The sequence below is a fragment of the Pleurodeles waltl genome, chromosome 3_1, assembly GCF_031143425.1.
Source record: "Pleurodeles waltl isolate 20211129_DDA chromosome 3_1, aPleWal1.hap1.20221129, whole genome shotgun sequence".
Lineage (NCBI taxonomy): Eukaryota > Metazoa > Chordata > Amphibia > Caudata > Salamandridae > Pleurodeles > Pleurodeles waltl.
The window spans coordinates 537,049,239-537,065,560 of record NC_090440.1 but is presented as its reverse complement, the minus strand read 5'-3'; the positions used below and the strand labels follow the sequence as shown (position 1 = coordinate 537,065,560).

Here is a 16,322-nt window from a genome sequence, read left to right as displayed (position 1 = left end):
ATATGATACGAAGAATAATGTTAATTTACACGTTGTCGCTACCGGCAACTGTGACTGACCCTTCTGATCATCTAAATTTGCGTCTGGTGTTATTTTAAGTTTTACGTTGCTCCTTTGCTCCCTTTTCAAACAGACGAATTACAAAAACTGCTGGTGGAACAAATGGACCTCCGAAAAAAACTGGAAAGAGAATTTCAGAGCCTGAAAGGTACTGCTCGTCTTCCGTGCGTAAACGCGCCTGCATCTATGAAACCGTTGGGGCACCCAGCGAGTTAAATGCACAATAACATTCGGGGGCAGACCCGTTGTCTCCTTTGATATTCAGGCGCAGTTAGTGGTTTGTGTACAGGAAGTCTCAACAAAGTGAGCAAACGGGGGTTATTCTCGTGTCTTGGGAGAATGCCATGCGAGTACCGCTTTCACCTCAACCACTTTACGAAATGCTAGCCCCCTGAGCCCAGCTGCACGCCTTTCTGTAAGGGAGAAAGCCCATTTTTGCTGCCCTGATTGAAAGACTTGGACGCAGCCAGATGGTTCCCGGGCGCGCGGTTAAATATGTGGGCGCGTGCGCCGAGGGCGCCAGTAATGCCACGGCCAAACACAGCTCACCTTCCAGTAAAGGGCTTTAATGGAGCCAGCATGCCATTGCAGACGAATGGCTTCAGCCCAAAGTTACGCGTAGATCTAGGAACAGAAATAGAAATTAAGGGGAGAGTAAGATCCATAAAAAATCATGCCAACTTTAAAGTGAGTATACAGATTAAATGGTGCGCCCATGTATTCCTTAACGAGGTATAAATATAAAAAATAAAATTGGCAGATTTTAATCAATCAAAGAAAAAATGTCAATATTGATATTTTTCGTTTTTAAAAAATTGCTGCTGCTGTTCTAATGGTGGCGGAAACGCACCCTGCACTGAAAGTGAGGGTGGAGGCTGCGAATGCAGCGTGCCTGGATGTATGTTCACCACTGCCATCAATTCCCACAGATAACTTCCAGGACCAGATGAAAAGAGAGCTTGCTTACAGGGAAGAGATGGTCCAACAGCTGCAGATAGTAAGAGGTAAGTGAACCCAGCCAGGTTGGGAGAGGGGGCAAAGGGGCGGGGGCGACCCACTCTCCGCCTTTGCCTACAGAACTGAGTCATTTACGTTTAAATAGAAGGTAATTTAACAATTATTTTTTTTATTTAATATCCTTTGTATACACTCCGATTAGCCTCAGAATGGCAAGTAAACCCAACAAACGGCTGGGAGGCATCATTACCAAGGAGTGATTATACTCCCTCACGCAGTCGTTTCCATGGGTTTCTAAATTAAAAACCGAGGCGTAAAATTACCTGAGTGGTAATGCCTAAGTTTGCTTTAATTTTGGCTGCACCCATCTGCCTTAAAGCACAAATTCTCAGCATTTCACTCTCACTGTAATTCAATCATAACAAATTGCGCTCTTTTCTTTTTACTTATTTCGCTTTTTTTTGCTTAAATGCTTCTGATTAAAAGAGGATGTGTCCTTGAATCTGAATTAAAGTAGACCGTATCTGGGTTTGCCTTTCTTTCTTTCTTCCCACTCAGACACACTCTGCAATGAACTGGATCAGGAGAGGAAAGCTCGCTATGCCATCCAGCAGAAACTGAAAGGTATTTGAAGCATAGATTGTTGCTGTTTGCATTTGGAAAGTTACACTAACGTCAATGGGTGGGGGACATGTCTGGATTTTAGACTGAGGGAACATGAAGTGTTAAAACGACTTCTTGGAAGACACTGTTTAATCATAACGTTATTTTTATATAGCGCTTTTGTGTCATCTTGAGGTTTCAAAGTACTCTAAGTAACGATCATTCCCGGGAACACACCAAATGCTACTGATCTTTTCGACATTAGAAGGCTGTAACGCCGAATCGCCCCTTCAGTATTCGAACATGACGAGCATGTTATACTTATCTGCAACGCACACATTAAGCCACTGTCCACTCACTCGTCGCACAGCAGTGAAGAATAAGTGATGTTTAGGGCGGAAACCAATACTTTTGTTTCTAAGTAACTATTCAATGTGACTCCGAAGGGATAAAACAGTCATTCTCAAACGCCCCTTTTCTTATCTTGTTTGGAAAGCTCTTCGAACAGTGGCATCACAAGTGTATGAACCCAGTAGATTCGCATGCGAGGGATATTTGAATGTAGTGATGTTGCACGAATCATGAGAATGGTTGTCTCCTACTTCTTACTGGCGATCCTAAGCAGCATGATCAACTATTGTATGCTTTATAACAGAAGCTGAGCAAAACACAAATGATGGACGGAATGCGGAACCAATCAAACATTCACCCCCAGACACAGATCTGGGTTTAATCCATCGTTCTATTGCTCACCATGCCACCCCAGTTTAGACCCAGCCATATGCAAATCAGTCTTGACCCTGTTCCTCATGGGAACAGTCCAGCCCGAACTGCCAGACCAGGTCCTCCCTGGACCAGAAACAAGCATCCTGGGACCGGTTTCTGGGTTTCATATGGCTGGGTCTGAGCTGGAATGGCATGGCAAGCAAAAAAACTGATGGATTAAACCCAGATCTGTGACTGGGGGGTGAATATTTGATTTGTTCTGCATTCTGTCCATCTTCTGTTGTTTTTGTATTTGTCGCCCCAAGTGGGAAGGGTATGCCCAGATTTGGGTCCTGTGCTTGCTATGCCACCAGATTCAAGCTAGCCTGGCTGATGTAGGGTGATACCCTGAAACCGGTCCCAGGAAGCTTGTTTCTGGTCCAGGGAGGACCCCGACTGGCAGTTCTGGCTGGACTGTTCCCATGGGGAACATGGTCAAGACTGATTTGCATATGGCTGGGTCTCAAATGGAATGTCATGGCAAGCAAAAAAACTGATGGATTAAACACAGATCTATGACTGGGGGTGAATGTTTGATTTGTTCTGCATTCCGTCCATCTTCTGTTGTTTTTGCATTTATAGGAGAAGTTTGTCAGCTACTCTGACTGCATGTAACTTCTCCATATGAACTGCATACCTATAGATTTCAGCCAGCTAGTATTCATGATAGCTACCCCAAACCCATTGACACCAGGCACGTGGCACCAAACCACTTGTCAGTTTCATACATAATAAGGTTAGTTTGTTTCTACCAGATTTGGTGGCCGTGTGGAAGATGAGAAAACCGAGCGATAAGGAAATAAAGCGCTCTGTCTAGAATCGCACAACTGAGGTGAAATGGGAAACGCAGCATATCAACTCTGGTCCTATCCTGCTTCCTAAGTTTTCACCTGGCCCAATTTATACCATAAGACTTAGACGTCTTTAAAATTGTCCAGACGTGCTTTGTTAGGGAAGTCTCCTTGTACATAGAATAATCAATTTCACTTTGAAGTGTGAAACTGGTTTAAAACGAGACACCAGCTGAGATGTACATGTTTAGCTTAGGTGTGGATAAATGGAACAAGACGGGTATTAGCTGCCAGACTGTGGTCCTACCCAGTGGCGACTGGTGACCTTTAAAAATGGTGGAGCGTAATACTTGGCTCGAATTCCAAAGAACTTTTTCTTGAAGTGACACTTTTTTGCAATAAGTTTGCTCTCTCACTCTAACTCAGTCTCACTTATTCACACAGTCTTACTCATTCCACTCTGACCCACTCATTCTGATTTACTCAGTCTTACTGTGACTCAGTCTCACACACAGTAGCACTCAGTTACAGTTACTCATTCTCCTTCACTCACTCACATTCATTCTCATACATACTCATCCTTGCTGTCACTCTTTCTCACTCAATCTCACTCACTTCTTCACAGACTCTCTCTCACTTTAACTCACACACATAGTCACACAGACATGCTCACAGTGCTAGGATGTCACCAGTTCTGAACAGTATCTCTGAAGGCTGGCATAGGGACCTTCATGCACCTGTGTCAGCAATCAGACAATGTCACTAGCTGCCTTAATTTTTTGCCTGACCTAAAGTGAGTCTGCATTTTATCTTTATTATACCAAGAGTGAATAACTATTCACTCTTGATACAATAAAAACGGACCACAAAACAAGGTGGGTGTAGTGTAGCTGTGGAGCCCATCAAGGAGAGCTGCCACTTGTCCAGGGACATCTATCTATCCACTAAATCATCCAGCCTTTCACTTAAATATCTCCCTTTTATTCATCCATCCTTTCAATCATCCATACAATCTTTCACTCATCCATCCACCCTTTTGCTCCATCTATTCATCTTTTCACTCCATCTGTCCATCACCCTCCCATTGGCTCATCCATCTATCCACCCTTTCGCTCAGCCATACATCCTTTCACCTATCCATCTACCCTTCATCCCATCTAACCATTCATAGATCTCTCCATTTACCCTTTCACTCAGCCATCCATCCTTTCAGTCACTCATCCATCTATCCATTTATCCTTCCATTGATCAATTCACCCTTTCACTCACCCATCCATCCATGAAGACATCCATCTACCCTGCCTTTCACTCATCCATCCATTGTTTTACTCATCCATCTTTACATATATCCTTTCACTCACCCATATTTTCCCTCATTCAGCCATACTTTCACTGTATCCATCCACTCAAACATAATTTAACCTTCCACTCATCCATCCATTCTTTCACTCATTCTACCATCCATCCATCCACTTATCATCCATCAACCCATACTTTCACTACCCACATCCATCCTCCCTTTCACTCATCTAGCTGCTAAAATGGTGGTGGTATATTGGGAGGGGAGGGAGGTTGGGATTTGACTATGCCCCTGATGCAGGCAGAAGCTTATCTGCACACTTACCTCTTAGTCCACTAGTGCAGCTGTTGTTCGCAGCTGGTTACTTCCCTCCCTTGGACGTCTATGTTCAAGACTAGGAGAACTCTGTTCTGCTCAGCTCCATAACATTCTTTTCAAAGTGAAACCAAATGCAGTACTAAACATGTGTTATTGCCAGGACAACAGACCCCACCTACAACCTGCCCCACTGTGATGACCAACAAATGGTTGCCACTCACTCCCTCCTCGTCCCTCTGGCCTGCCCCAGCCACTAAAGTGGATGGAGTTTTGTAACTCCTCCCAGGGCCACTGTTCATGTGCCCCAAAAGCAACTGGATTCCTGGCTTTCTAATTCAGCACTCCCTCTCTGATGATGTCACTGCTGTAGCTTGAGTCTGCAGGTCGAAGAAGACCTCTCCCAGCTGGCACTTGCACAGTAGGGCATCTGTAAAGTTCACTAGAGTTCGCCCTGGAGATTCAGAACTGTCTTGGAGCAGTAATTTCTTTTCAACTGCTTTGTGTTTATTTCCATGTTCTTGCCTCTCCCCAAAGGTTGGCAAGACAACGCCCCTTTCACCCATTAACACCAGTCGCCCCTGGCCCTACCTCAGCTTTTAACAGTCATGATTTGTGGTTATGTAAGAGCTCTTGTGTTGATTTTTTATGATCAGCCCAACATTTTCTGTTCTGCTTGAAGAATCCAAAATCTAACTGGTCTTTGTGCCAGCTGGATAGTCATGGGCAACACATCCAAGCCCCTCTAGCTATTTATGACTCTTGAAGCAACCATGCTAGCACTGCCAATTGTTGAGAATTAATTTTTAGGTCAAGCCACTGACAGCGCATGTGCTCTCGCTTGCAAGACATACTTAAAATAAAGGGCTTAGATCCTTGCCACTGCTTACCATTCATTCATTGGCTTTGTTGTCACTCTTCTTTGCTGAATCCTAATTGGTCATCCCATGGAAATCGCCAACTCCTTTCCTTTCTGTGGATCATGGACCAAGCACGGATCGATTCAACTTAATAAGTGCCTGTCTGCTGCTCATGCTGTGATTGAGGTAGCATTCCACACCCCTTTCGTCCCCTCTTGTATGTGGTGCTTCTTTCACCTCCAACACACCCCTTCTCTGTGTTGCTGCTCCGGTCTGGTGCTCCCTTCCTCCCCCCAGCACCTCCTCTGTGTTTCTTTTCCCCCCTCCTGTTGTCGCTGCACCCATCTTCCTCCCTGTACCTCCCTCGCCTTGCTTCCCCCCTCCCACTGTTGATGCTCATACCCTCCTCCATCGCACCTCCCTCGTGTGGCTTATGATAATATCTCTTTTTATTTTTAAACCTATTACACGAAGCATGAACTGCTGTGCAGCATGGCTTAATAAAAGCAATATGATGCAGCCAATGCTGGCTGTGTCATAACACTTTTTGTTTTACATTAAGCTGCGCTGCTGTGCAGCATGCCTAAAAACATTGCCATAGCCAATGGATCATGAATAGTCAAGAATTATTGACTTTTCTACTGCTTGTTCAATCATGGAGTAGAAGACTCGCTATAGGTAAAGTATGACGGTCACTATAAGCAGTATCTAATCATTTTAACAGCTCTGTTAAACTAAGGACTTTGTTACCCAGTCCAGGCTTCACCAGGGAGGAGTGTGGTTTGTTTATACATTTAATGAGGAACAATATAATAGAAAACCACCATTACAAGTAACTTCTTTTTATCATAGTATCTTTGTTAACATTTATGAATATTGAATAGAACAGCAAGCTCAACTCATACACAAGAAGGTGCAGGAAGCCAAGATAAATAGAAACAACATGAGAAGATAGCAAACAAGATGCAAAGCTGTCAGTTAAATCAGTTCCACAAAGAGGCTGCTCCAATTATTCTGGAGTCACAATCCAGTAAATAACATCTCGTAAATCATGGCCTGATTTCTGTGCTGCATTTGCAAATTGGGGATGTTTCTATTTTACCTCTATCTGAATGAGCACTAGTACTATCCAGAAAGAGTCTATTGGTATCTTGTCATAATGCACAGCACCCCACCCCCACACCCATTGCTGTGGACAGTTTAGATGCTGCTAACCTTTAGAACAAGAGGTATAACTAAAACAGGTTGCTTTATTGTTCAAATCTACTCAGTCTTGTCCATGCCATCTCAGTTTGGATCCAGCCATAGGCAAATCAGCATTGACCCTGCTCCAGTGGTATCAGTTCAGCCCACACTACCAGGCCAGGTCCTCCCTGAGCCAGAAAACAAGCAACCCAGGACCGGTTTTACCCATAACAAGGAGCAGGGTTAAGACTGATTTGCATATAGCTAGGTCCAAACGGAGGTGGCATGGTGTGCAAAATAATGATGCACTGGGATGCAACGCAAGTTATTACCAGTGACTGAAATTAATTCAAGCATTCCATTCATCATTTTTTGAATACATTAGTATGTTGCCCTAAGTGGGAGGGGTATGCCCAGGTGTGGATCCCATGCATACCGTCACTGGAACAAGCTATACGCAACTAATGAGCCTATAACAAGGGCAAAACTGGTCCTGGGTTGCTTGTGGTCAGGTCCAGAAAGGACCTGATTTGGCAGTTCAGGATGGACTGTTGTCAATGGAGCAGGGCCCAAACTGAGGTGGTATGGTGCGCAAAATAACCGTGAAGTGGGATGCAGCCTAAAGTAATTACCAGTGGCTGAGATTGTTTAAAGCATTGTATATTTTAGTATGTCGTCCTAAGCGGACTGCGTCACTGGAACCAAGCTATACCTGGATGATGAGCCCATATCAAGAGAAGAAGTGGTCCTGAGTCGGTTGTGTTCCAATTGAGGGAGGACCTGGTATGGCAGTTCGGACTAGACTGTTCCCATTAGAGCACGGTCAATACTGATTTGCATACAGCTGCATCCAAACTGAGGTTATCATGGTGCGCACAGTAACAATGAACTGGAATGCGGCAGAGTAGCTGAGATTAATTGAAGCATTCCATCCATCACTTATTTTATAATTTAGCAATTTACTTATCTATACACCAGAGGGAGAATCTATTTATTACAAGATATAGGAACTATTTCCACTTCTAGTTCAATCAAGGAAGAGAATACCAAGCTCTTTATGTGGGAAGACAAATCACCATTATGCAACCAGATAACATTTGGCTCCAGTGTAAAGAGTTTTGGAACTCTGCTCAAAATGATATTGCTGCCACCTATCAACAGTAAAAAGAGTAATATCTGAAGTTTTGCGCAGAAATCTTGAGGTTCCTTGTTGTGGTGCTGGAAGTCAGTTGCTTAGTATCACCTTAAAGTTATCACCGGCTCTGTTGTCGCCCATGTTGCAATTGTGAACAGATCTGGTTTGGTGCAATGTCTGACCCCTTATTCATTCAAATGTTTACACTCCTGAGGTGGAAAATGAGTCTGAACGTCTCTTTCAGGACATTCACTTGTTACTAGTCAGATTAAATTCCATGGCTTGGTGGCTTACATTAATGTGGATGTTTTGAACTAACTGGTTCAGGTTTAAAGGCCTGAACATTCTGTTAGGAGTAGTCTTTTGTTTAATTTTTTTGAAGCCTAGTGTATATCAGTTCGATAATGCGTTGAATACTCATTTGGCCTGTTATGCGTTGAGATTCTACCAGATGGTGTGTAAAGTTGCCTTCCATTTGGGTGCTTCATAACGGGGTAGAACGAGTAGTTGCCTGCTCTTTCCAGAAGCTTCACCAAATGCCACCACGGGCAGGCAAGGATTTTAAAGCTGCTGCACAACAATTCTGTACTGAACTGACCGAGTTTTTCAGGCCAAAGTCACTGATGTCTATAAAGAATTCTCAAAAGACTGACCATTTAGACACTTCAGCCTGTTTCCCTTTGATATCCAGGAATGGGCAAAACAAGGTGGAATCCGACATGAATATTCTAGATAACTTTACCCCCTTAACTGAATATAGATTCAGCAGGCTATTAGAAGCTACCAAATCTGGGTACCCTCTGGAACCTTGTCCTCCATATGTATTACATATAATTTCAAATATGATTTCCGGGCACCTGACTCCCTTTCGCAATAAGGTGCTAACTTCAGGTCACTATGCGTGAATTGGAAATACGCATTGGTGTGCCCTTTACCAAAAAAGGTCTCCCTGGATTAGTGCACTACTAAACATTGTTGCCCCATTTCCAGGCTTCCTCTCCCAGCAAACATATTGCAAAAGGTAATTAATGAAGACCTTACGTGCTTCCTAGATGCATACTATGTTTTGGTTTCTTTCCAACATGGTTTTACACCTCAACACTGTACGGAGTCAGCTCTAGTGATTGCAACAGAGGAGATACGGAAACAGGTGGCCCAAGGAGCGAGGGCTGCACTGTTACCTCTTGATCTCTCAGCAGCATGTGACACATTAAACCATTCTATGATTGTCAGACGGCTAGAGAGTGTCGGAATTAGAAGTGCAGTGCTTCCTATGACCATTCATATCACATGCTAACAAATGGTGTCCCTTGGAGATTTTACATCAGACCCTTTCTCTTTACCCTGTGGGGAACCTCAAGAATTGCCTTCTTCACCCACACTTTTCAACATCTATATTACCCCTCTGACGAAACTTATTCGCTCATATGAGTTTGTGGCAGTATCGTATGCAGATGACACACAAATGGTGGCATCTATATTATCTGATGTGGATGAGGTTTCCAGCAACTTTCAAAACTGTCTAGGTAATAGTCATCTGTATGCAGGAAAACTGCCTAAAGTTGAATTCAGAAAATAGAGAAATAGTTATTTTCGGTACAGACACCTCGTTTTGGAATATGCAAAGCTGGCCAGCAAATCTTAGACAGCTTCCTTACCGTGGCCAGAAAGCAAACAACTTAGGAGTCCTATTCGACAATCAGTTGACTGTTTCAGCGCAAATCAACCAGGTCACCTCCGCCTGTTTCCATCTCCTTAGATTTGTGAGGAAAACACTTCCATTCATTTCAGCAGAAATGCTAAGGATGGCGGCGGTGGCCGTGGTACTATCTAAATTAGATTATTGCAATGCGTTACACCTCTGTACCCAGAAACGCTTGCTACTGAAGCCCCAATCCCTTCAAAATGTCACTGCGCTTGCTCTTGGAAATATCAAAATTTGCTTCAGTTTCCAAGAGTATTCTGAATCTTCACTGGATGCCTGTCTGCCTGTACAATAATTAAATTCAAGGCTCTTTGTACAGCCCACAAAACCGTGCATAGCGTGGTCCTGCACATTTTCAAGTGATTTTCGCCAGGCACACACCTACCCGAACTCTTAGATCTGGCTCTGCAAGACTTGTCTCAGTCCGAAAAAAAGGCAATATGGGGAGGGAGACGTTTCTCCTTCCTAGCCTGTAAACTTTGGAACTGTATGCCTTTGGCATTGAGAGCCCAATCAAACTATTCTTCTTTTAAAAAGCTTCTAAAGACATGCACGGCCTGCCACTAATGATATAAATTACTATTATGTCTTGTTTCAGGAACGTTAGTGCCATGACGCCTCGGCCATCGCACTATATGACATTTTACTTACTAATACTTCTCCCTAAAGTCTCATACAGAGGCTTGTAGAATGTTTTTCACCAGTCCTAGTTTTTAGAATAGCCACTTCTGTCATCACTTTGTAGATTTGATCATCAGCCTGTAAGGGGAGAACCTAAACATAGAAGATGCAGCATCTTTTACTGAGCTTGCTTTCACCTGTTAAGTGGAGCCATAAAAAGCATCATGGAGATTCCACGGCCATTACCATGAGTAGAACAATCAGTTAGAGCTGTACCAGTTACTTGTCCTGCGACAACCATGCGACGTTTAACATGTCACTCATGACATCTCATTTTCCAGGCAGAAACTCTAAACTGTTTTAAAGAACACACTAACTATGATGTAGGAATGTTGAACTCACTACCCTTAATCTGCCAGCAAAGGCCCCAGGAACTATCTTCAGTACCGTGTCCACCTAGTCACTGTCTTTATCCGGTGATGCAGGAGAGGTCGATAACCCACTGCCAAAATAATTATTGATTCTGGATAACTTCGTATGTATTAAAAGTACTTACCTGGAGGCCTGCACTACTCCTCTACCAAGGGTTGTGGAATTTTGCAGAAACAAGTGTTACAAGTATGATCATTTGTAAGCCAAGGCACTACAGGGACAAAAGAGAGGCCTTACCGCACCAGACAGTTAAGATTATAAAAAGATGGATGTCAAAACCTGTGACACCAAAGCAGTGATGTTGAGGTTTCCAGTAGTTCTGACTGAAATCTCACTGAACACTGTTATGCCATTTATTAGCCATATTCTTAGGATAATAGAATGTTAAGATTTTGGACTATGCTTTCCCAGTCTTGAATCTGGACTGGAACTGGGGTTCTTTCTGGATGGAGTTCTATTTCAAAGGATGTAAAGTGCTTCTGACACAAACTGGCTGTCTGATGAGTGACTCCTCCTAGGGATTTGTTTTCTGGAGGGATACCTCCTCCAAGATGGAGGTGCTCAAATACACTGTTTCTATTTTAGGAGTAAGACCCTCCTCTGGGTGGATGCCTTTCACCCTTAGTAAGGGCTGGCTCATTGCCTTGAGGCGAATGCTTTAGGGCTATTTAGATCATAAGCATTGGCTCTTGACAGAAGGGAAGATGTCTTCAATGTAAAGTTTGTTGTGTTCAATGTAGAGAGTAGCATCGACATGCAATGCTAAGTGACAGCTTGGTGAGCAAATGTCTAGTTGAGCAAACTGTCAGCAAAGCTCTCAATGTCCAATGGGAATGGTGGCAGTAGTGATGGGGCGTCAACTCCGAGAGGCCTCTTCATGGAGGTATCAAATTGAGTCTTGAAGAGGTCTGAGATGGGCAAGATCTCACTGGTCATCTTTCTAAATTAGGGCTTTGAAATCCGAGGGCAGAGTGCTTTTTTGAGGGACACCTTGATGTTTTCTAACCAGACCTAGCTCAGTCAGCAGGATAGATTCTTCTATCTTTCGGTCTTCCAGACAAACAATAGTCCCCAGTGACTTTCAGAAAGACAAAATACCTAAAACAAGTTCATCATTCTATAAAAGAACATTTATTATTGACAGTCAGAAGGTGACGTATTTTGCTGAAGAACACCAATACAAAGGAACGCACTCTACCCTACACAAAAATGACTTTAAACACTGCCAGATGCCTAAAGACACTGATGAAAGAATACACCTCCTTGAAATCTATTTTCTTAAAAGCTAAAATATTTTTAAAAAAATAAGTGTAAAGCCCAATTTTAAGGGGTCCGCGGGTTACACAGCTGAAACAATATTCAACATTTCAGATTGCACTGATTGTGGGTATCCAGCACAACCTGCTGCTTAAGCGTCAGTGTTGAATTTCCTCAGGAGGTGGCTGTTTTACTGCCTTTTTTTAGAGAGAAATAAAATGATTTTTTCAATACATTTCATTTTCTAGTCATATTTACATTTATTTGGAGTTTAAAAAAGGTTAAAAAAAATAATGTTTTGAAAAGACTGTATTCGCAGTACTTTTGCCAAGGGTTTTTAATCTTTGAACTAAAATCGAACTAGGATTTTTCACACAACTTCAGTGCTTTTAATGCTAATGAAGATTGCATTAAGGATAATGCTCAATTTTCGGCTACGGTTTAAAAAAGAAAGTGATTTTAAATTAAAAAAAGCTCACTAGAATAACTTAGAGACTAGAAAACTCTTTCACATGCCTTTTTTAAAGAAAGGGTGAGAACAATTAGGGTGGCAATGTAGCCTGATCGACTCAAGCCCAAATGGCCGGAAAACTGCTCTATTCCAGTTGAGCCACTTATTTTTTTCTGCTTCTGAGCAGTAGGTGTAGCCTTTTTCCTTTGGAAATCTTTGAAAATCACCTTTGCTCGACATATTTAAAGAAACATTTTTCTATTTTCTTATAAAAAATATGTTTTCCTTTACATAATGCCATCCGTTTCTGTGAAGTGTCTCATCTGTGGAAAAAATGCTGAAAAGACCCTCAAACAGCCTGTATTGTGTGTCTTCCTGAATCACATCGCTCCTGACTGCTGCACATTTTGTAAGAACATGTCTAGAAGAACTTTAAAGGGCAGTGAGAAGATTAGGCTGCATGGCCTTCAAGAGGACTCACAGGAAGGGGCGCATGGAAGACCAGAGAGACATGGAGAGGGTGCCCCGTCTACCTCGACTCCTTCAGTAATTTCCAAGGTCATCCCACTGGGAAAATCCTTGGAAAGCTCGCAGAGGTAGAAAAGAAGACACACCCAGTCAAGGAATATGCAATCAAAGTTAGGGTCTGTGATTGCCTGTTCAGCATTAAGAGTTGGCTTGATGTCGAAAAGGGGTGTATTGATGTCGAGAACAATGAAGTAGATGTGGAAGACTGCATCGACATTGAGGAGGCACTCAATGTCAAGGGATTCCTTTCCTAGCAGATCATACCATTTATCTGCAGAATGGGTCCACAGACTGGAAAAGAGGAGGGTTCCATTTATGCCTGACTATGAATATTCCAGCACATACCCTCCTTTCAGAGAAATATCTTCAGCTGTGACTCTCAACCTCAACTTCGGCTCAGTCACCTGAATATGAAGCTTCAAATCTACGTCTGTCATCTCCTGTGCCTCCTGCACCTCTGGTAGTACCTCTGTCTATCATGCCGGTACCACCTAAGGTCCCTAGACCTATGCTGGTTTTGTCTGCTGTACCTCAGCTGCCTATTTATGTTCCCTTGACACCTGTTAAAAGTCCACTATCTTCAAGAGGCAGATTACAAACATCTAGAAGCCATTCTAGAAGTCTTTGTTGCAGGACACACCTTAACCATGGACATCACCATCACTGCATGTTATAAGGTCCGGAAATAACAGGAACAGAGAGCTGGGTTACTTTCCAGAAAAAAGTTTATTTCAATATAGGACCCACGACTTGCAGCCAGGAAAGCAAGATCCAAACTAACAAAGTCACATTCCAAAATTCTAGAACCCACACAAAATGAAAACATATGACATCTACACAATTCCACAACTAGACATTAGGACCCGCATTCCACCATCTCCCCCTTAAAAACAACACAATGAAATTCATATCTAATTTAGTCATTGAATTTTACAGGAGTTCTTCTAATCAATTCCAATTTCAGTTTTATTTGTGCTTAGGAACTCTTAAACGAGGTCCACATAATAAAACAAAAGTAAATATGCAATTCAATAATTAAAAACAAGCTTATAAGAGTCAATGACCCAAAAAAGCTCCCCCAACAACCTGCCTATACCTTCAAGTGCACGCCAGTGCGATATATACTACAGACCAATTGGGCAGAAACCACCCACAAGGGACAAACAAGATAAGGCATATACTGACCCCTAATATGTGACTGTCCAAAAAATCTCTAAAAGCAACAATAACATTAACTAAATCCCTGACATATACAAAAAAAAGAATAAGAGAAGCAAATTAATCACAGTTCAGTTCCAACAGAGCTCCCTCATCCCCAACCCCTCATAAGGTGCCATTATGCGCATCCTTAAAATAAATGTGAAAAACATTTTAAAAAGTTAAAAACTCTATGACAAAACAATTCATTTGGTGGGACAGTCAAGAAGTAAAGAAGCTCCGATACCGTCCTCAGAGAAAATTTGAGACAAATAGGTCTTAACCATTTGCGACGATAAGGAGCGAGGGAAGGGCAAACAAATAAAACATGATTTAAATCTTGGGTGTTAGCAGAGCAAAAATTACATTCTTTAGCGGAACCATACCATTTTGCCAACAGCACATTCAAAGGTAGCAATCTCAAATGCAGTAGCAGCCAAAAGCGCCTCACCCCATGCAGCAGATTCCATGTTACATATGGTTGTGCTTTTTTTCACTAGTGAAGATTTTGCTACGAAGGAAATAGAACTTCTTTTTGCACAGCTCTCTAAATCCAATCGATGGCTCAAGGACCATGTTTCCTGTTATAAACCACTTTCCATTTGTGCAGAAGGCATACCCAAAAACTGATTGAACTCTACTTCAAGCATCTCTAGGGCGTACGTAAGATTTTTACAAAAGGTATACCTAGAAGCATTGTTTTGCCCAAAAAGCTCTTTCTGCAATAAGGCCCTCAAAGTGTTATCTTCAGCTTTATAGAGGGAAACAGCCCAACGTAAAACCCCGGCTAGACCCTGGACAGACACACTTCTTAGGCCCAGTTCCAGGCATAGGGCCACCACCGAAACAGCTGTTTTTACAGACAGAAGCTTTCTGAGAATCTTCTCTTCCAAAAGGTTTAAACGCCCCCCCCCCACATTTGCCACAATCTATAAATTCCAAACCATACAAGACAGAAGCGGGAATCTTAGCTCAACAGACCTCTAAAAGGTGGGCAAAATGTATTTTCCCTGTAGCCATGTACAATGCACACAAGCCTCTTGCTTGGCTCTCAGCTTTAGATTTATTGGAAGTGATATGAGCTATGTCACTAAGATTCCTGCATACAATTTCCCCTAAAAAGGAGTATGAGTTCACAATTTCCAATTCTTGATTGCCTAATGCACAGTGAAAATTCGAAAATGTCACTTTCCGCTTACCATGGAAGCATAGAATCTTACTCTTCGAAACATAACTTTTTAAAAAGTTGGACTCCAAAAACTGTAGCAATGCTTGAAGGCGGTTCTGTAAGCCTTTAGGCATTAGGTCAAAGATGATGATATCATCGGCATAGAGTAAACAGCAATTCGAACATCCGCCTATTTGTGGGGGAAAACCTTGGCTCTGGGATAGGGCAGAGGGCAGATCCGAGATGTATAATGAGATAAGCATGGGAGCCAGAAGGCAACCCTGCTTTAGACCATTCACAGTAAGCATCTCAGACGAAAGGTCTCTATCTCCCCCCTAACAAAAATCTACACCAGGTAGAAGAATGAAGAGCAATCAATAACTCAAGAAGGGTGGAAGGGATACCCAGAGTAGCCGGTTTTCTCCATAATAAAGTGCTATCTACCTTATCGAACGCCGTAGAAAAATCAATGAAAGCGGCATACACCGCTCCTCCTCTTGATCTCACATATTTTTCTGTGATGAGTTGTAACATTGTAACATTGCAATATTATCATTTCTACCATGATCACGCCTAAACCCTGATTGCTCCCGGGGGATATTATTATTCTCCTATGCCCACTCAGTAAGCCTAGAGAGAAAACATTTAGCAAAGATTTTTCCTCCTGCATCTAGGAGGGTGATCAGCCGATAGTCAGCCGGAGAGTTGCGATCACCCTTCTTAAATAGTGGTATACTGATGCTACCAATCCATGAAGGAGAAACGCTTGGTGAGAGGAAGCATCTTCGAAAAACCACTAGAAGGATTTTACTCCAAAGGACACTATCTTGTTTTATTACGTAAATGGGCACATTATTAGGGCTCAATGCAGCTGAATAGCGGATAGAGCCAATAGCTTGCTCTATCTCTTTCACGGATGGAAAGGAGATAGAATACGACTCCTTACTCCTAAGGGGGCAGAAAGGTGCTACCCCATTTGGGGCATACAGGGA

At 42.6% G+C, this 16,322-nt stretch overlaps 1 protein-coding gene across 1 annotated transcript in view; it reads left to right on the top strand.

Moving 5' to 3' along the window:
* The window catches only part of SKOR1 (SKI family transcriptional corepressor 1), a 44,330-nt gene that overhangs the window by 17,520 nt on the left and 10,488 nt on the right, over window positions 1-16,322 (top strand). The window contains exons 6-8 of the mRNA XM_069222862.1: window positions 134-208; window positions 990-1,064; window positions 1,576-1,641. Of these exons, the coding sequence (XP_069078963.1) occupies window positions 134-208; window positions 990-1,064; window positions 1,576-1,641 (216 nt within the window). The remainder of the gene's footprint in view (window positions 1-133; window positions 209-989; window positions 1,065-1,575; window positions 1,642-16,322) is intronic.